At 38.7% G+C, this 22,398-nt stretch overlaps 1 protein-coding gene across 3 annotated transcripts in view; it reads left to right on the top strand.

Moving 5' to 3' along the window:
- Positions 1-22,398, top strand: part of STK38L (serine/threonine kinase 38 like) — a 76,939-nt gene that overhangs the window by 33,410 nt on the left and 21,131 nt on the right. The window contains exons 2-3 of one of the 3 annotated variants that reach the window (XM_082419822.1): positions 9,908-10,010; positions 19,392-19,536. The exons of 1 other annotated variant lie outside the window; for it this stretch is intronic. In XM_082419822.1, coding sequence (XP_082275948.1) covers positions 9,956-10,010; positions 19,392-19,536 — 200 coding nt within the window. In that variant the 5' untranslated portion in view covers positions 9,908-9,955. The remainder of the gene's footprint in view (positions 1-9,907; positions 10,011-19,391; positions 19,537-22,398) is intronic. One more of the 3 variants, XM_082419824.1, reaches the window with a different exon arrangement.

The raw sequence follows: 22,398 nt of genomic DNA, 5'->3' as shown, positions 1-22,398 counted from the left end.
AACTTAAGATTTGTCAAGAATAAGTAAGGTGATCATGTAAGAAAAGACCAGTCATTCTCTGGAGTTGCTTTTTGGAAGTTATAGATTTATTTTTGGCTTTAGCTTTAACTGCTTGAGTCTGGTCATAAAGGGTAGGCACCTTACTGGAACAATAGAACAGGGTCTGGAGTCATACAGGGTTGAAATCCCAGCTCTGCTACTTTCTAGTTAAGAGGCCTTTGGCAAGTGGCTTAACCTCTCTGAGCCTCAGTTTCTCATTTGGAAAATGCGGAAATAGTACCTCACATGGCCATTGGGCAGATTAGGTGAGATGACGCACCCAGTACTCTCTGGCCCATCTCGATGGCTGTGATGATCATGATAACGATAAGGACATTGATCAGTTGCTTTCCAGAGATTTGTGGTCTAAGCTGGGAAGTTTCCTGCTAAAGAATAAATTGGCATTATTAAAAAAATTTATATATGCTAGTCCAAATGAATAGGGTCTAAGCAACAGGGGCTTAATGTCACATCTGTATCACAGAAAATTGTACTTAGTTTGGAAAGTCATAGTCTACATATATTCTCAACCTTTGCATTTTGTGACAGTAGTTTTGATTTGATCCTATTGATTTACAGAAAAGTGCCCTGCTGCTAATGTAATAACTATAGTTCCTGCATGAACTAAAGCATGCTCTGATTTTTCTCTTAAGTTGTATAAATTGAAATTATTTAAATATTGGCGTTATGGTATGATTTAAGCTGGGCAAAGAACTTAAATCAGGCAGCTTATAAAGGAAGAAATAATTATTTAAAATATATGAAAATATGCTTAACTCATTACAGTCAAAGAAATGCATAAGCAAAACTAAGAGGTCCTGTTTAACCTATCGGGCTGGCAGAGGTTAAAAAGATGGGCAGTGACCGGTGTTGGCTGTCTCATGTAACGGTGATGGATCAATTGGTTCTGTATCTCTGGAAAGCAGTCTTGCAGTGGGTATCAGAATTTTAAATGAGAATCTTTTTTGACTCAGCAATTGCACATCTGGAAGAATATAGTAAGGAAATAGGAGAAAGAATGCACAACCTGTGATCTAATATGTTCACGGCAATATTGCTAAAAATCTCACCACCACCACCCCCACCCCCGCACAATGGAAACCATCCAAACATCTGTTAGGGGACATTAGTTACAAAGTACAGCACTGTAGAAAATGCAGTGTGCACGGTACCTCAGTTGCAGAGGAACCCAGGTTCAAATCTTGGTTCCACCATGTTTAGCTGTATGATCTTGGGCAAATTACTTAATCCAGCTAAGTCTCACCTCCCTCTTCTCTAATAGGGATAATAATGGCACGCGCATTTTAGGGGTCTTATGAGGATTAAGTGAGATGATACACAAAGTACAGGGTCTAGCACAAAACAATTCATTATATGTTAGAAAATATTATTACTGTGTGTTGCTTACAAAGGATAAAGTGGATCTGTTGGTATTAACATTGAAGGATGTCTGCAAGATGGTAAGGGAAAAAGCAAGATACAGAACAGTTTATATAAACCCATTTATGTTAAAACTATGTATGTGTGTGTTTATATGGGCATTAAAGTTTCGGAAGGATATAACAACAGTTAGCACTTAATGAGCCCTCGACTAAATCTCAGGCACTATTCTAAGTGCTTTAACCATTTAAAGTAGTGGATCAATCAACTACCTTATTAAAATTGGTTAATATGTTTTAAGTGCTTAGAACAATACCTACACTTTGTAAAGTACTTAATCAACACTAGTTGATAATTCTCACATGCTGTCATTATCTCTGTTTTGTAGATAAGGACACTGACGCCCTGAGAGGTCTTACAGTTCATAAGTGGCAGAGCCAGAATTTCATCCAGGCAGTCTAACTCCAGTCTGTCACCCAACAGTTAAAACTGGATATTATGGGTGGTAGGATGGTGAAGTCACTTTCACTTGGCAGTTTATATACTTCTGGATATTTTCACATTTTTACATGACAGATATTTTACTTTCATAAATAGAAAAGAAGATATTTCCAGTTTGGAAAAAAATGTATTTTTATATTTTAGAAACCTTATTTTATCTGTTATAGAATACCTATGGCAAATTCCAGAGACCTGAATATTTGTACATTTAGGTTTGCCCTCATGCCCATGTGTCTTAGACAAGGAGTACACAGGACCCTGTTACAGTATATATGATTTTGAGAACCTCACTTTGGGGCATAATTTTATAAGGAAATAATTATAGATAGAGGTAGAGTCCCAAGCTAAATCTAGATTGCTTAATGGTGACTAACTTCTGTAATCACGGTACTAATAGCCTTTAAGAAGACTTTAGTCACAATACTTTGGTTTCCAGGAAGTTTGGGGTAAAAATGTCATTCTTCAGTCATCTGAAAAGCAGGCAGAAACCAGTTATTTGATCCACAGACCCGTAATCCTAAGATAGGAAGCAGTGTCAGTGTCAGACATGGACGTCAATGACAGAGCTGGTAGGCGCCACTGTGGTCCAGGACTGACCTAGCTGTCACTGTTCTGAAGGGCAGCTTCTCTGCAGGGGCCACACAGTGTCCTAGAGCTGCCACTGCACTGTGGACTCTCCAGCTGGACTGGGGGCTCCCCCTAAAGGTTGAGTGGCCTGTTCTAGCCCAGGCTTTTGCCCCAGATAGCCAAGTGACTGTGGGCATCACGTCTGTAAAATGAGGGAGATGGACTAGATGATAGAGTTTCTGTTTTCGAGTTCTGTGATTCTAACAGTCTTGCCTGGTGGCGAACTAAATTTGTGACCCGAGACCTTTAGTGGAGTCTAGAAAAATGCTGAACAGAATTGAGCTCATAAGGTGATTTATGGAAGGGTTTGCCAGAACGTTTACTTGAATTGCAGGCTATCCCTGATGACAAAAAACTGTATTAGTTACTTTTTATTCCATTTTAGGCATTTTTTCTCCTATATTTGTTTTCCAAATACACCAGAATTGTGTTCAATAACGTGGTATGGCCCTGTTTGATACTTAGATAATAAGCTGTTCAGGTATTAATTATAAAGGTCACTAGCACTAAAAATATTTTTTTCTGCCTTAAAGTTTCCTGTTCTCTGGTGTCTTACTGAGGTGGATACCTCCTGGATTTTCTCACGATTGCAGAAGTCAAGTAATCTGTGTGTTAAACACAATATCTGAGTCTGATGAGTCATATGGTATGTCTGCTTTTAGCTGGGAGCAGTTTTCGTTGGTCAGTTGTAATGGTCCAAAGTCTCTTGGGAGAGTTTAAATCACTCAAAATAACTAAAAGTAACTAATAGCTACTTATATCTTAAAATTGTAAGCGTGGTGATATCATGTTTTAATTTTACTCCAATCCAATCTTTGCCCTCAGAAAGGACTTCTGCTTCTGGCTCTTATGTTGTTAAATTAGTCTGATCTCTTTCAGTGAGTGGTTTTCACTTAAAAAGAAACAACAAACAAAAAGCAACCCAGTAATTTTAAAATTAAGAAATATAAAAGAAATTGATATAATGGAGGAATCTACATAAGTCTCTCCTGAAGCTATTTAGTGATGTAGAAGCTTTGAATACTTTGAATGAATGGTGAAATTAAAATAGGAGTTTATATTTTTAATTAAAGTCATTTTATGAAATTTATATTTTACAGCCTCACTTAAACTCAGGTTTGTTTTCAAGTTTTATTGTGTGTGTGAATGTTGGTCTGTTTCTTCCTCTCTCTCTCTCTCTCTCTCTCTCTCTCTCTGTCTCTCTCTGTCTCTCCTCTTAGAAGCTTACTTTTAGGAAAGTGAAAGGCAATAGTGCAGAGATGACCAAACTTTTTATAACTGGGCTGCTGAAGGATTTGTGTGTTCAGGCTACTTCCCAAAGCTCCTCCCCGTTCCTTTACCAGCAAGTCACACCACCTCTCACAACTCACCATCTTCCTGCCTTGCCCATTCATTGGTTGTTCTCTGTCACACCAAACCTTCACCTTTTAGCACAAAATAGGCAATTTTGGTTGTACTGGTGCTTTGAATCAGGCATTATTATCTCCTTTAAAACAGGCAAAGAAGGAGTAAAGGGGAGTGGGGATCTTCTTTAAAGCTAGAGCATTCATTTTGTCTCTTATGATTTTGGAGAAGTAGTTCCCTTACCTTAAGTAAGACTTGAAGTTAATTTAGCTGAGATTTGTGCTGCCTTGCTATTTGATTTCGGTATGGGCCTTTTGAGTCACCAGTAGAAAAGCTATCTGAGAAGAGAGTGACAGTTTGAGCCCTTGTAAATACGCACAGGTATAAGCCACTAAAAAAATGTTTCCCTAAAAAGAAGTGTAAGATATGACTGAAAAACTTTGCAGAATTCCCATGTCTTCTGGTTTGCCTTTAGTTTTATTCTGTGACCTCAGACTCTTTTTGCTATTCTTCACAGTCCTCCACTAAACCAAAACTAAGAATTTGGTTCATAGAGAAAAAATTCAAGTACAGTGGTACCTGGAAAACCACCTCTGTGGGCTGAAAAGTGCAAGTTGATTCCCTTTTACTGTTCCTACCTGCACCGTCACACACTCTTAAAAAATTTTTTTCTTATAAAAATGGTTGTTTTTCCATTATGGAAAAATTAGAAAATTCGAAAAAGATAAAGGACAAAATTTAAATCATCCATAATTTCACATCATATTTCACCCTAATTTACCCCCCTTTCCCCCCATATAGTTGACTTCATATTTTACCTGAAGATAAAACATTGTATCCTGTTTACTTAACATTATTTTTCATGTTGTTAAATTTTGGGGGGAAAATTTTCTTCAGTATTATTTCTATGATATTTCATGCTATCACCATTCCATCAGTCATTTCACTTTTAAACATTTGTTTTATTTGCTGTTTTAAATAATGCTTTGATTTAAAAAACAAAACAAAACTTCGAATCTTTGCTGCAATTTTGATTCTTTTCTTAGCATAGATTCCTGAAGGTGAAATTATTTATGTCAAAAGATAAAAAAACAACTTTAAGGTTCTTGGTATAAATTGCCATATTCCCTGCAAGAAAGGATTAATCCCTACCAGTTGACGTAAGCACAGGGAATGTTATCATCAAGGTGGTGACATAAGTCATTGCCAACTTCAGTCCCCCTCACAAGAGGACCAATTATTGATTATCTATGGACCAGACACCGTTGGAAAAACCCCAGAAGCCAGGGGTGAGGTTGACGCACCTCTCGGGACTGCAGAGACTGAGAAGGACCACGTTAAAAGGGGGAGAGGAGCAGCCACCCTCTGAACGCGTTGCTGCTCCCCCGGGCCAGCACAGTGCCACACCAAGAGGGTCCCCCTGAGTCTGTGGTTTTTCCAGTGGGAAAAAGAGCCCAAGTTGGACATCCGTCTCCCCCAGTGATGCGGGACACTTCCTGGGAAGCCCGCTTGGGTTTCACCTCACGGGAATCACTGGGGAAATCTGTAGGACTCAACCACTGGGAGACACTAGAGACAGAGAAGGTGGGTGGGGTTCACAGCAACCAGTGCTCGGATCTTGGTGGACCACATTCCTGCTTAGAGTGGTGCCTGAGCAGAGATCCCAGTCAGTGGCTCTGTCCGTCTGCAGAGGCAGGCTGGTGGCCCTGTGTGGCCAGGGAGCTCTGTTAGCAACTCGGCCGGATTTAGGTCTCCAGCCAATGAGCAAACTGGGCGTGGAGCCTATTCTACAGGCCTACGCAGGCGGAGAAGCGCGTTCACAGTCCTGCCTAACTGCTGAGCATAGCCTCTAGTCCTGTCTGACCAGAAAACCATGGTGACAGCTGTGGAGCCACCCTCCTGCTCTGGTCTGCAGCAGAGCCCAGCCTAGGGCCCTGCCCAACTGTTAACACAACCTGTGGCCTTGCCTAGGCAGGGAGCCCAACTACTGACCCTGCCCAATTGCAGAGCATAGCCTGCAGCCCCACCTGTTGAGGGAGCCTGGATAGTGACCCTGACCATCTGAAAAGCACAGTCTGTAGCTCATCCAGCTGCAGGATACAGCCTCTCCCAACCAGTGAACCTGGCCAGTGACCTTGTCCAACAGTAGGGCACAGCCAATAACCTGCCCAATTGCGAAGCCCAGCCTGGGCCCCCCCCTTAACATGGAGTCCAACCAGGAGCACCATCTGGTGAGGAGGCACAACCTGAGACCCCACCCAACCAGGAGCAACCGCAGAGCCCAGGCCACAGCCCTTCCCATTCATGGAGTCCACCCTGCGGCACCATGTTGCCAGGGAGCACAGCCTGCCGCCTCACCCTGCCAGAGGTGGTTGCGGAATCCAGCTGGGGGCCCCATCTGACCCGGGCACAGCCAGCAGCCCCACCCAGTGAGGCGGCCTCCCAGCAGCTCTGCTTGGATGTAGAGTCCAGCCAGCAGTCTCTCCCAACCACAGAGCCCAGCCAGCAGCACCGCCGTGTACCGCAGAATATGGGCAGTGGCCTCAGCTAGCATCTGTGTAAGCCTGCATACAAGGGAGCCCTCATACGACTGTAAGTCGATTTCTTAATAGAAACTTTGCAGTTCAGGAGAGAGTGGGAGGATGATTTTCAAAATATTGAAAGAAAAAAGCTGTCAACCAAGAATACTATACCCAGTAAAGCTGTTTTTCACAAATGAAGGAAAGAAAAAGGTTTCCTGAACAAACAAAAGCTGAGGGATTTCATCACCCCTAGACCTAACTTACAAGAAATGCTAAAGGGTGTTTTTCAAGCAGAAATTAAAGGATGCTAATTAATATCATAAAAACATCTGAATGCGTAAAACTTACTGGTAATGGTAAATATATGGTCAAAATCTGATTCTTTGAAATTGTGACCCTACTTTAAAAGTTAAAAACTTAGTTTAAAAGTTAAAAAACAAACGTATTAAATATAGCCATAACTACAATAATTTGTTATTGGATACACAATATTGAAAAGATGTAAATTGTAATAGCAATAACCTAAAATGTGAGGGGCAGAGGATTAAATGTATAAAGTTTCTATATGCTGTTGAAGTTAAGTTGTTATCAGCTTAAAATAGGATGTTTTATGTAAGCCTTAATGTATGGTAACCACAAAGGAAAAACTTACTGTGGTAAGTTCACAAAAGACTAGAGTAAAGGAGTCGAAGCATACTGCCACAAAAAGTCATCATTCACAAAACAATGTAGCAAGAGAGGAAGCAAAGAACAAAGGATCTACAAAACGGTCAGAAAACAGTAAAAAAGCAATAGTAAGTCTTAACCTATCAATAATTACTTTAAGCATAATTGGATTAAATTCTTAATCAGAAGGCATAGAAAGGCTGAATGGATAAAAAAAGATCCAATAACGTGCTGCCTACAAGACACTCACTTTAAGAACACACATAGACTGAGAGTGAAGGGATGGAAAAAGTTATTTCAAGCAAACGGTAACGAAAAGAAAGCTGGGGGGAGCTATAGTTATATCAGACAAAATAGACTTTAAGCTTAAAATAGTCAAGAGAGTCAAGAAGGTCATTATATAATGATAAAGGGGTCAATTCATCAAGAAGATAGAACAATTGTAAATAATTGTGCATCCAACATCAGAGCACCAAAATATATAAAGCAAATGCTAACAATGAGAAGGGGAAATAAACAGCCATACAGTAATAACTGAGGACTTTAATACCCCCCTCAGTAATGGATAGATTATTCAGATAGAGAATCAATAAGGAAACAGCAGATTTGAATTAGACCAAATAGATCTCACAGGCAAAATCGGAACATTCCATCCTATTGCAGCAGAATGTGTATATTTTTCTTAAGTGAACATGGAACATTTTCTAGGAGAGATCATGTGTTAGGCTACAAGACAAGTCTCAACAAATTCAAGAAGATAAGGATTACATCAAGTATCTTTTCTGACCACAACAGTATGAAACGAGAAATAAAAACAGGAGGAAAGCTGGAAAATTTACAAATACATGAAATTAAATAACACAGTCGTGAACAACTAATGGATCAAAGAAGAAATCAAAAGAGAAATTTGAAAAATGTGAGAGACAATTGAAAATGAAAACACAGCAAACCAAAACTTGCAGGATGTAGCAAAAGCTTCTAAGAGGGAAGTTTATAGTGATAAATGTAAAGCATACATTAAGAAAAAGGAAAGCTCTCAAATAAGCAACGTAACTTTACACCTCAAGGAACTGGAAAAAGAACAAGCTAAGCCCAAAGTTAGTAGGAGGAAGCAAATAATAAAGATCAAAGCAGAAATGAGTGAAATAGAGAATAGGAAAACAATAGAAAAGATGAAAAAAACTAAGAGTTGATTCTTTGAAAAAACAAAATTGAGAAACCTTTAGCTAGACTAACCAAGAAAAAAAGAGGACCCAAATAAATAAAATTATAAATGAAAGAGGAGCTATTACCCTGACACCACAGAAATACAAAGGTCATAAGAGACTACTATGAACAATTATATGCCAACAAATTAGGCAACCTAGAAGAAATCAATTCCTAGAAACATACAACCTACCAAGAATGAATCCTGAAGAAACAGAAAATCTGAACAAACCAGTAATGAGCGAGGAGATTGAATCAGTAATCAAAAATCTCCCAAATTAATATCCAGTATACACAAGGGACTTATACAACTCAGTAGCAAATTAACAATCCAATAAAAAAATGGGCAAAGGATCTGAAAAAACATTTTTCCGAAAAAGATATTCAGATGGCCAACAGTTACATGAAAAGGTGCTCAACATCACAAATCATCAGAGAAATGCAAATCAAAACGAGATATCACTCTATACTGGTTATAAAGGGTATTATCAGAAAGACAAGAGATAAGTGTTACTGAGGATGTGGACAAATGGGAACCCTTGTACACTACTGGTGGGAATGTAAATTGGTACAGCCACTATGGAAAACAGTATGGAGGTTCCTCAAAAAATTAAAAATACAACTATCATATGGTCTGGCAATTCTACTTCTGGTATCTATCCAAAGGAAATAAAGTTACTTTCAGAGACACTGCTGCACCCTCATGTTATAATAGCCAAGACATGGAAACAATCTAACTGCCCATTAATGGATGAATGGATAAAGAAAATGGTACACACACACACACACACACACACACACACACACACACCCCTCACTGAAATATTATTCAACCGTGAAAAAGGAAATCTTGCCATTTGTGACAACACGTATGGACCTTGGGGGCATTATGCTAAGTGAAATAAGTCAAACAGAGAAAGACAAATACTGTATGATCTCACTTAGATGTGGAATATAAAAAAACTGAAACTCATAGAAACAGAGAGCAGCTTGGTGGTTGCAGTGTGCCAGAGGTGAGGATGGGGTGGAGAGGGGGAGTAGGTGAAGGTGGTCAAAGTGTACAAACTTCCATTTTTGTTTTGTTTTCTTTTCATGGAAAGGCATTTTATTTTAATTATAGCAGTGTGTACATGTCAATCCCAAACTCCCCATCTATCCCTTCCCCCCGGTAACCATAAGTACTCCTCTAAGTCTGTGAGTCTTCTGTTTTGTAAGTTCATTTGTATCATTTTTTTTTTAAGATTCCACATTAAGATTCCACATATAAGCGATATCATATGATATTAGTCTTTCTCTGTCTGACTTCACTTACAAACTTCCAGTTTTAAGATGAATAAGTTCTGGGGATATAATGTACAACATGGTGGCTATAGTTAACAATATTATATACTGTTACTTGAAAGTTGAAAGTATTTGTAAGTATTGTATATTTGAAAGTTGCTAGGAGAGTGGATTTTAAAAATTCTCACTAGACACACAAAAAAATTGTAACTATATGAGGTGATGGATGTGTTAACTAACCTTATTATGATAATTGCTTCTGAATATATACATATATGAAATCATTACATTGTATATCTCAAAGTTACACAATCTTATATATAAATTATATCTCAATAAAGCTAGAAACACATACACATGAACACAGATGATGTGTAGAAAGATGTCTGATGATAGACTGGACCCCACCAAGAAGGTTTTCCCCAAAATTGTGGCTACTTTCAGGTAGGGAATATATTGCATTATTTTAAAGTTTCCATGTCTGTGATTTATTGGTAAAATTGAATATTTTTCATATGTTTATTAGCTACTTTTACTTATATATATTTGTCAATCAGTATTAGCCACTTACTAGTAAGGTTTTTATTGTCTCTTTACAACTTTAATGTTATAAAAGCTGTTACGAACTTTATATATGTTTTAAGAAATATAATTTGTTATTTTAACATGGGTATAAGGTATTTTTAACATAAGCGTTTAATATATACTGTTACTTTGCAATTTCGCTTAAAATACTATCCTTTAATCTTGTTTGGCATACATATATGTATATTCCAAATTTTTCTGTAATGATTCCTAGCACTATTTTCATTGTGATGATTTCCTTTTAAGACAGTCCTTTTCCTTTAAAGATCAGTTATTCATCTTATTTTCTTGAAGTTTAATTTTTCCTTTTACTTTTATTTGCCGTTCTTTTCCATCCTTTTCTTTCCCTTCCCTTTCTTTTTCCTTCCTTTCTGTTTTTTCCTTTAGTTTTTATGTTCACCCTTTTGAACCACTTGAAATTTATTTTGATCTTTGGAGTGAAATGAACATCTGACTTGCTTTTTTTTCCAGATAGATAACCAGTTGTCCCAACACATTAATTAAACAATTCTTCCCTTCCTTCCACGATCTATGATGAGATTTCTTCATTAAAAGGCCAACAGTATTTTTTATTTTTTTGTTTTGTTTTGGATCAAGGTTATTCCAGGGATTTTATGAATATTGTTCTCTGTCTCCTCCTCCTTGCTACTTTTGTGAACAGGATTATTTTTCCATTTCTAAATGTCTATCTTTAAAATTAACCTTTTAAAGCATAAATTTTAACCTTCAAATTGAACACTTTATTTAGAAAGTCATTGTCTTACTTTCAGTGACCCATATTCTTTATAACAGAGGCGAAAAACAGAAAACTCATGTTGTTGGGTATTGGAAGTAGATGGGAGCATGACCATGTGACAAGGCACAGGGAGGGGTAGTTCTCTTGGCGCATTCAATGTCTTTGTTCATCGTACTCCTCCACCTCCCAATTCAGAGCCACAGTTTAAGTCTAGGAGCCCAGAAGGCTCCAGATCACTCGTAACCCCTCACTCCCTCTCACGCTCTCTTGCTCTCCAAGAACTTCTCTAGGCTACTAACTTCATGTTTGTAAATTCTATAATTTCTACATATATGAATTCTATATGTAAATAAAATATTAATAAATAAGGGTATATTTTTATAGTTATAATCTATTAATCCTTGTTTTTTTCCCGTGCTATTTTTGTTGTTTCGCTTCTGCATAATTCTCCATTACAAATAGCTTTGAAGTCCTCACTCTGGTCCTCCCTTACTCTCCCCCTCCCCCCTTCCCCCCATGCCCCCCACTTCTTGCCTTGCAAATTGTGATTTTTTTTTTTCCTCTTTTAGTCTAATAAAGGCGAGTATGTTCCTGTGTGTGTTTATGAGGGTACCAATTAATAGAACTTGATCTAAAATTCTTTTAGGGATGCCTCTACTATCTAAAAGTTTTGTTTGTTTGTTTTACCATTCTGGTGCTAAATTATCAGTATCTAAGTTGTTCGGCATTTCAGCTGAGGTAGTTTAGTTTTTATTTATTTATTTAAAAAAATTTTTTTAAATAAATTTACTTATTTTTGGCTGTGTTGGGTCTTCGTTGCTGCGTGCAGGCTTTCTCTAGTTGCGGTGAGCGGGGGCTACTCTTCGTTGCAGTGCGCGGGCTTCTCATCGCGGTGGCTTCTCTTGTTGCGGAGCACGGGCTCTAGGCGCGCGGGCTTCAGTAGTTGTGGCTCGCGGGCTCTAGAGCGCAGGCTCAGTAGTTGTGGCGCACGGGCTTAGTTGCTCCGCGGCATATGGATCTTCCTGGACCAGGGCTCGAACCCATGTCCCCTGCATTGGCAGACAGATTCTCAACCACTGCGCCACCAGGGAAGTACCAGTTTATTTTTTTAAGTTCACTATGACTTGGTAGATTGAGCTGAGCATCTTCTGCAGGCAAGATCTAATGCATTACTAGACAGCTATAGCGATAGAAAATTTAATTTTGTAAATATATTTAAGAATAGATGGCTTCTTTCTGAATATTTTTGAGAAAAATGGGGTACTACCTTACCTAAACATTAAGATCTGTAAACAGGCCAGTTTTTAGATAAAATTACTACTACTTTGTTTGGCAAATTTAATTCAGTTTAATTTAGCTTAATTGTTTACATTTACTTCATAAACACTTTCCCTTCTCAAGTTAAAAAAACAATGTGCAGAGGGATTTTTAGTAATTATTCGGATCAACATACTTGAATAGTCTGCTATTAACAGTATTACATAGCTAAATAAGCTTTTGGGAGGTCAACCTTTGAACTATATTTTGGTCAGCAGGGAAAAATGCCTCTTTGTAAAACAGGTTTGAAAATATAATGTTGATTTCAGCACCACTGTGCCATCACCACCAGGCTTATGACACATAGAAAGCAAGGACAACTGTCTGTATGAATTCGCTCCTCTGGACTAGTGAAAAGGACACACACCAAATGGAGAGAGTCACATTAACTAACGAAAAACAAAAACAAAAGCTCTTGGCACTAAACACAGTGAATAGATTATAAGTAGAGTGGATGTCTGTTGTCTCAGGAGAATTACTCCATCTTGTAAGAGGAGTGATTAGTTTTTCTCTGGAACACCTTCTCCTGTCCTAGTCATAGCCCCAAATCACTACTAACTTCTAGTAAGACATCTACCAAAAGCTTTTGTTGTTGTGTTTTGTTTTTTTGTACTTCAAGTCTTTCTATTTAGAAAACTGAATAAGTACTTTTTGATACATTTCTTTCTCCACTAAAAGCACTCTAAATTTTCAAACCAAGTAGGTTTTAAGACTAGAAGAGATAGAGAATATCCACTAGAGAATAAATTTACAAACTAACTTACTAGGATAGCAGCTCAAGGAAGGAAGAATGAGCAGGAGGACTGGGTAAGGAAGGGAAGAAAATTCATCATTTTTGTGCATTTAACATGAGCCAGATGTGTTTAAAATATTTTCTCATTTATATATTGATTTATCAAACACATGACATTTCTCTGTGCTAGGCACCGTTCTAAGTCCTTTATAAATATTAACTTCCATAATTCTTGTAAGTCTTGCATTAACATAATAAGCATGTACACAAGTTGGCCATCATTATCTTTATTTTAGTCAACAGGAAACTGAAGCACAGAAAGTTTAAGTAATTTGCCTAAACTCACACAGCCAGTGAGTGTCTGAGCCAAAATTCAGACCTAGCAATCTGGGCCTTCATCACCATCATTGGAACATCTGCCATCATTGGAACATCACATCAACTCTATGAGGCTGGCATGGTTTATGTCCATTTTAGAGACATGGATCCTGTGTCTGGTGAAATAACTCAGGATCAGCCTTGAACTTATTTTCTTTCCCCACCGTTAGCTCTTCTTATACTTCCTATTCTTGCTAATGATATCAGCATTTACCCAGTCATCCAAATCTGAAATTGAATTATAGATTTCAATGTTTTCAGTTGAGTATCTGAGCCCTTCTTTTAATCTCTTCTGCTACTATGTGAAATTGGGCCCTTATTATTCTGCACTAAACCAGGATTGGAATCTCAAATGCTTACGGAAGCAGGCAGGTAATGCAAGGAGTGAAGGAGGCTGGGCCTGAGGGAAGAAAGTTGGCGGACTCTGGCGGGATGCGGGCTTGCAAGGGGCCTGCTTCTTCTGTCCTTGCAGGCAGGAATATGGGCTCAAATTTGACAGACTTGATTTTTGGAGAGGAACCAGAAATCTGGATTTTTACGTGAAATCTTCTAATTTCTGAATCATAGTGCAAGTCCCACAAAATACGGCCGCAGGCCACCAGTTTGTAACCCCTGAGTGTTTATTACTGAGTCCCCTAACCTAATTTACACTCCTCCAGTCTAGTCTACTCCCAGCCTTCTTGCCATCTTCCCTGTGCTAGCATAATCTATCTGAAGGGCCAATCAGAATTTTAGGGGTGGTTAGGCGGATTAAAAGTATTAAAACATGTAACATTTTTAGAAAAGTTCTTGGTACTGGGGTACGCACTCAATAAGTGTTCTTTATTGGCTGTTAGTTCTTCACTTAATTAAAAGCCTTAAATGACTCCCATTTATACTCAGGGTAATTTTTTACCATGGCATGAAAGGTATTTTATCATGATTCCTAACTGACTTTCCACCTTCACCTTCGGCTGTTTCACCACATGTACTCAAGCCCTTCTCTACACTCAAGTGTGCCAGTTGATTTCATGCCCTTTCACCTCTTCCTCTTCTGCCCTGGCCATCTGACTTGTGAACTCTTATCCTTCCCAACCCCCCAGCAAGATTCAATTCAGGCATCTCCTCCTTTCTTAAACCTCTGACTACACTTTTCCTTGAGTTTCCCTTGTGTCCCCATAGGATTGTGAACTCCCTAAGGGCAGGGACTGTATTTTATCAGTCTTAGTACTTTGTGCAGTGCTGGAAGGTAGTGTATATCTGCAGTAAATGTTGGTTGGAAATAATACAACTAGCAAAAGTTAGTGCTGGGACTTGAACTCCCACCTGACTGTGAATTTCTTGCTCTTCGGATTGTACCTCAAAGAGGAAAGAAGCTGTGGCTGCTCTGTTATCATTAGGGACCCAGTGGACACAGTGTCCAACCTGAGGACCTGTTGCAGCCTAGGACACTATGGTGGCAACTAATGATGAATCTAGGAAAATTTTTATACTCTAAGGCATTAATGATACTCTGTCCTCTGAAATATAGTATGAGGAAACTAAGGTGAAATCATCGGTTAAATAGTGTTTTACCAGTCAGGTAAAGTAGCTCTGTTTTCCTATTTTAGAAGTGTGATGGCAAATGCTTGGAGACACTACATGTATTTATAGATGGCCTGAGTGCCAGATTTGTTATCTCCTTTCCCCAGGCTTGATAAACGAAAGAATGCTGGACTCAACGATTGGTAGAGTCTCCATTAATGAATAGGGGAGTCTGGAGAAAACACGTGAACAGGAAATCCAAGTGCACCTAGTGTTGTTTTTATCAGTCCAGGAATTCTAGACTTGCAAATTGTATCCTGTTCTTTTTCTGGCTAAAGAAAGGGCTTTAGTAAAAGACAAAGAACAGTGTGAAATCCATTAGAGGAATAAATCTGCAGTATAATAAGTGCCAGTCATCCAGATCATTCTTTGTAATAAATTGGTCACTTCTGTTCTTAGTTATGTTTAATTTGAATTTTATAAAGCCTATTTGTGTCTGGTTAGAGAGTAATAATTTTTTCTTGTTTTTTTAAGCTAATCTCTAAAAGATATTATTCAGTCAAGACTAAGGGTGGGATTTTTGGCTTTTTCTGTAGTTGTATCTCTCAAGTAGGATTTGTCTCTCTGAAGGTTAACATAAGTAAGTGATTCTGAAGTTTTTAATCCAAAGGAAATTATTAGATATGGGACATATATAATTTAAAATCCATTAAATTTGAGTTCAGTTACTCACCGTCATTTACAGAATGCCGACTGTGTGCTCAGCACTTGGCCAGGTGCTGTAATACTTTCGTTACAAAGATGAATAGACATAGGTTTTGCTCTGATTTGGTTTTTAAACAAGGCTTGCACACTTGCATGTATGTATAACTAGAATGGAAAGACCATAGTGATGATGATTAAATTATATAGTGTTTGGAAGTTGTTTTTCATTACTCAATATCCACTTCTGAATCTTGGAGTTATAAACTCATTACGTCTTTATATGGGAGAAACCTGATCTTCTCTTTACCTCTCTTTTATAAAGACCTCAGGTTCATAAATCTTTATCTAAAACAATTTCATATTTATTTCTGTACTGTTAATGCAAACAATTTCTGTAGTTTGGAATTGTTTTCAATTCCCTAACTTTTTTATGTTTCACAAAAATTTCCCCCAAAGTTTTTCTCAGTAATATTTCTGCCCACTGCTAGCCCCGCCAATTTTGCATCATCTGGGAAAGCCCGGTCAGTAGCAGGGCTTAATATTGGCCATCTCCTCTAGACACTTTGAAGTGGGCAGAGGTGTCCTGGGCAGGATAGCAATCGATCTTATTTTTTTTTTAAGATTCCACCTTATCCTTATGCCATTAAACAGTTAAATTGCATAACAGTTCTCTGTTTTGATGCCATGCTTACCAAGCAGTCTTCTTCAGTCTGTACATCCAGCTTGTCTACAAGGACTGAGCACATTTGCCCAGAGATACAAGTATCTGTTTCGTGTTCCTCAGTTTCTTATTGTGTGAATCAGCAAATTGCCATTATGTCTTGTGTATCAGTCTCTTGTGAACTTTGCGAGGATAAAGGAGCTTCCAGAATTCCCTTGCCCTGGGACCGTGGCAGCTGAAGGCCAGACCTTGCTTCTTGCCAGACAGAGCAGAGCAGCATGTCAGCTGCCTTCCAAGGCCACACCCTGAGTTCATCATACATCTTTCTTTCCAACTTCTACAAATATTACTGATGTGTTATTTCTTTGTGCTTTTTTTCAAGGGGCATGGTTTTGTTAGTCTTTTCACCATTCACTCTTTGAAAGGAAACTATAGACAACTATAGTTGGGTCTTGACCTTTTTTCCTCCTGCAAATTGGCAAACCAATCTGAAAATTCTCTATCAGCTACAGATATTCTGGACTAATCAGAAAGCACTCTGAAATTTCTAGATATTAATTACTCTTTGTTGGAGTTTCTAAGTCCCCCTCCCCCAGATATTGAAAAAGAGTAGCAGGCACTTTTTTACCAGTGTTTAAAGATAACTATCTATAAATTTAAATTTTATATGCCTAAAGAGGCTCCCTAGAATACTACTGCAAATGTATACCTAACCCTCTTTTGAGGATTCAGGATACATATTAACATATTAACGATGCCAGGAAGTCTTGCAGTAAGAAACTTTGTATAATCTGGATTTCCTAAATTTATTTGAATTCCTCCACTTCACGTCCATCCTCCCAGCTCCCCCCTCCTCACCAAATCCCCAAATCCCAATTAGCAGACATGATTTGGGATGTTTGCTATATACAATCCCATTCCCTCTTTTCCTGTCTTTGACTTTTCCGCATCTGATCCTGAAACATAAAACATGAACGCGGTTGAGATTTCCGAAGATGGTATGGCAGCACTGCCTTAGGTAGCATTCCAAGCTTAGTGCTTGAAAATCACTTGGCCAGAATAATTCTTGAGCTTATTTTTATTATTGTTTAAAAAATAATGCTCACTATTATTAAAGCACATTAAAAAATTAAACTAGATGCCTAAAATAATGTCTTACATTTGTATGATTTCTGTGTTGTATTATCTCAGATGGCCTTAGACTAGGCCTGTGAATGAGGCAGAGCAAGTCCCGTAATTCCTGTCTGGGCCGGAAAGTGACTTGAGTTCAGAGCGTTCTGGTGATTTCAATAAGACCATGTGATCAGTTAGTAGCAGGACCTGGATTAGATCTCTGAATATCTGACTCCAAGGTTCAGTAAGTTTCTTTTTCCACAGTTGCCAACCTTTATAGGCAATTTTTGCTAATTTTTTCAACTCTCCTCCCACACCCCCCCCCCCATTTGATAGGTGGACTCCTTCACTCATTAATGCCTACTGTGTGTCCAATAGAGTGCTATCAAGGTGAACGCTCAAAGATGATTCAGAAAAAGTTCTTGCCCAGAGGCGTTCCTAGTTTAGCGGGATAGGCAGGTGAAGTGATCGGCACCAGTCCTGGGAGTGTTTGTTACAAATGGCAGAGAGCACACTTGAAAGAATGCCATTTGGCCCCTTCTGGTCCATCGATGCCTCTTCTGGCAGGGAACCTCAGAGAAGTCACCGCAGGAAGGCTTCAGACAAACTGGGCTGTAAAGGGTCAGCAGGATGCCTGCAAGTAGCGTGTAGGACATAACTGGTTCAGGAATAGGTCATGTGAGGGCTTGGAGGCGTGAAAGGGCCAAGTACGCTGGGAGAAGAGTGAGTGGTGAGGAAGGGCAGCAGATAAGGCCAGAAAGGCGAGTTGGAGATAGCACTTGGGTGGGGTTGGACTCTGCAGCTCTCCAGCTGTGTGACTTGTCCAGGCTTCACTTCCTTTCTTTACCAGGCTGCTGTGAGGAAGACATGCAGTCGTGCCGAGGAGTGCCGCTGCCTTTAATCCTCAGGCAAGAAAAGGGGGAAATTAATGAATAAACTCTCGTCAAGTTTCTGTTAGATAGAAGCATTCCACGTTTGTGAGTTGTCTTTGTTTATCCTGCTAAGCTAATTTGACTTGCCGTACATGCCATGAACAATTTAAACAAGTAATGTGATCAGCTTCTTGTTATAAAAAGATTTATAGTAGTCAGCAGAGGAACAAGTTTATGATGTTAAAATAATAGATGCAATTTTAGGCCTAATGAGGCTCAAGCAGTAAATTGAGGTATAAACCCACTACGACAACAGTGGAACTGGGAGTTTGCCGTCGTTAAATTGTTTACTTTCAACCTGTATTTGACTTGTTTCACGTGAAGAACGAGAAAGGTCTTCGGTTCATTCCATTATCCCTGGAGTATAGCCCAGTTCAGGTCGATACCCAGGGCTCTGTGTCTTTATGTAGTTAAGGAGAGGTAGGTGTTGGGGAGTAGGTGGCAGATTTGGAAGAATATTTTTCAGCTAAGAATGCAGTGTTGGATGGTCACCCTGGCAATCTGGATCTCCTCTAGGATAGTCTGTTATGATTCCCATCCAGATAAGCAAAAACCTCTTTAATGTATGGAACCATTCTAGGTTTTTTGTTTGTTTGTTTTTTGTGGGGTTTGTTTTGGGTTTTTTTGGTCTAGATGTGGACTATGGTAGGCAAGTCTCTTAGGGTCAGTGCCCACCTCTAGCAGCCACCAGAGTTCAGTCTTACATTCCTTATCTTGTCTAATTGCCCACATTATCTGCTTTCTTTCTCTTTTTGGCCACACCGCGTGGCACGTGGGATCTTAGTTCCCCGACCAGGGATCGAACCCGTGCTCCCCACAGTGGAAGTGCGGAGTCTTAACCACTGGACCACCTGGGAAGTCCCCACATTATCTTCTTTAAACCAGCACTTTGTTTGGCTGGCTCAGTGGTTTTTAAAAGTTGGCTTTAAGTAGACGAACATTGTCCAGGAAGGGCCATAAAACTTCCATGTTGTCACCTGGCTTGATTCATACATTTTTGTTGCCTGCCTGGTTCCTACAGGCATTTGAGTTTCATTTGAATGTCTTACCTGTTAGGGTACAATGTTGTTGCCTAGTAGAAATTAAACCATTTCTAGAGTTTGTTAAAAGGGATAGAAAGTTTTCTTTCTGTTGAGTAATTTGTGCCTCTGTGTTGTTCTAGTTTCTGTTACTATGGCAATGACGGCAGGGACTACAGCCACCTTTCCTATGAGCAACCATACCCGGGAAAGAGTGACTGTGGCCAAGCTCACGCTGGAGAATTTCTACAGCAACCTAATTTTACAGCATGAAGAGAGAGAAACCAGGTATAGTAAAGGCTGGTCAAAATTTTCTGTGTAGTTAAATAAGCTGTTACACTGCAAGTGGGGTGTAAGCATGTTGTCCATGAATAATATAAATATGGTGGGTCCCTGTATGCTGACAGTATACCTGGTTCCTTGTTTTATTTTCACAGAATAGTGTCTTGTCCTGGGCACCCATATACTTATATCACGTGTCAATTGATGTTTTAAACAAAACGTTTCTAACCATGACATTATGGTATATCTTTATACTTTCTTTTTTTTTTTATACTTTCTTTCAGAGGGCTACTTAACGACTGCCTTTAATCCAGAAACATTTGTAGTGTTGTGTGTATATCAGTGGAAATGGGAGAATTATAAAAAGAATGAATGACATTATTTTGCCTTCAGGAAACTTATAGTAAGGGAGATAATGCACATGAATATTACATGAAAGGGTGAAAAGTACGCCCTTTGAGAAGGGCAAAGAAGGGGGAGATTGTTTTTGACTAAGCAACTGGGAAGGCTTCATAAATGGTGGTGGCATTTAAACAGAGCTCCTAAGGAAGAGTATTTATACTATTTATATATACATAAAAGGGAGAAGAAAGAGGTTAGAGAGCAGGAGGAAGGATATCAGAGACAGAAGAAAGCACCTTTTCTGCCAGGTCAGGCACTGTCCAGTTTAACTCAAGCTGGATTTGTACCGTTTCCTGAGAGCCTTGGATGCTTTGTATGGAGCTATTTTCATGGTAGTAAAGAGCCTTGAAAACTTTTGAACAGAAGATTTAAATGATCACAGGTGTTTCTCTGGAAGATTACTTTAGTTGTGATGTACAGAGTGGATTGTGGGAGGAGGGATTAGAAACAGGAAAGGCTAGTGCTAGCGCTGTAGTCCGGGCCAGTGGAAGGGAGGCTTGCTTTAGGATTAAGACAACAACAATAGGGAAGAACTGAGTGAGAAAGACAGAAAAAACACGGCAACCACCCAAGTATGGAATGTGAGAGAAATTAGTCCATGCTGGCTCTGAAATTTCACACCTGGGCAACCAGAAAGTGGTACAACTTAGCGAAACAGAACTCGAGGGGAAGAATCTGGTTTTGAACATAATTTTGGGCAGGTCCAACTACAGATTAGACGTGGCTGGGGAGAGAATTAGAACTAGAAAATGAAACTTAAGTAACTATTCAGAAGTCAAGTTAGAGTAAGGAAATATTAAAGAGAGCTAAGAAACGTGGAGAACAGTGAGGAGAGCAAACGTAGCTTTGATCAAATTTCCTAAAGGAAGAGAGGAAAGAGAACTAAGAGTTTGCCATCAGCAGAAATTCCAAAAGATTCAACTTAGGCAGAAGGAGAGTGATCGCATTCAGAAGATCTAAATGTAAATATGTGGATAAATCTCAGCCAAAATTGACTGTATAAGGAAAATCAACAATAATGATAATGTCATATGTATTTTAAAAAATATATTTTCCTGCAGTAGACTGTCAGTCAAGAGGGAAGTAAGTGGAATTAAATTGTCCTTAGAGATCAATGCGTCTCAAGGATAGGGATACAACACAGAAAGGGGTAAAGATTGGTTAATTTCAGGCTTTGACAAATTAAGTGTACATGTAATTTCTAGGGTAGCCACTAAAAGAATAAAAATAGAGTTTGTAACTTTCAAACTAACAGAAGGAAAGAAAATGGATGGGGGAAAAATAAGTTCAGAAGAAGCCAAGGGAAAAAGAAAAACTGAAATACCAAAAGGCAGGCACAAGTAGAAACCACACCATAAATTAGAAATAAATCCAAACATGTAAGAAATTATGCTAATTGTAAATGTAATGAAAGTCTCTGGAAGTGAGCAGATCATCAAGGGAGACTGAATAAAGTAAAAGAGAACCAAGGAAGGAACGACCTATATTTTTTCGATAGTCACTCAAGTTATTCATCAAAATTTTAAAGGTTCATTGTCTTTTATTGCTGAAACCTTAAAATAATTCAGTTTTGCCCTCTGTTCCCAAACAAAGGAAAATAGGAATAAAAGTATCTACTGTTATTAAAAAAAAAAAAAAAAAAAAAAGCATGGTGGTGCCATGGAAGTCAAATTAAATAGTCAGCTATTTTCTAAAAGCTTATACTTTAAGAAACATGTGATGAATTTTTAAGGCTTAATTAACTGGATAAATGCATAAGACAAATAAAGTACCAATCAGAACAAAGCATAAGATCATTTTAGAAGGAAAGCTATTTTTTAGAAAGGTACAAGAGAAGTCCATGGGTCTTCTCATTTAGGTATGGAAGTGGATAAAAGTTATTGCATCTCTCCCCAGAAGGAGGGATAATTTACTGAAATATTAGCTTTAGCAAGGATTGAGGAAAGGGGACAGTAGGGATTTGCCAGAAGAATAAAGTTGTTCGTGTATTGATAGTCCTCCTGGGTTAATGGTCCTCTTACGCTTTGGAGTCTTCCTGCAGAGAAGAAAACTCAAATCATTCAACAAGCAGCTCTGTGGCTCCTGGAGGCGCCTGATGGCAGGCACAGAATCCAGCATTAGGAACTTTAGTCCATTGGAAGGGTTGGGCTTGGGTGAATAATGTGTAAAAAAAGATAAAAATCAGTGTGATTAGCATCAGGGTAGGTGCTTATTACTAGAATTGAGAAAGTCAGTGGAGGGTATACTTTTAGGTGCTGATTTATGAACAGGCTTTAGGTATTTTTGTTATGAATTTTCCATAAGAAATAAAAAGGATCTTAACAGTGGTTTAGGAAAGAGCTTATCTTTGGACATATTGTCATAAACAACAAATGCCAGAAGATTTGTATGATGGTTTCAATCCTCAGCCCTTATACCCATTTGGATAAATCCTTGAAAGTTAGTCTTTATCTGGTATGCTCCAAA

The sequence above is a fragment of the Balaenoptera physalus genome (assembly GCF_965194825.1).
Source record: "Balaenoptera physalus genome assembly, chromosome: 13".
NCBI classification, from domain to species: Eukaryota; Metazoa; Chordata; class Mammalia; order Artiodactyla; family Balaenopteridae; genus Balaenoptera; species Balaenoptera physalus.
This window is presented reverse-complemented; position numbering and strand designations above follow the sequence as displayed.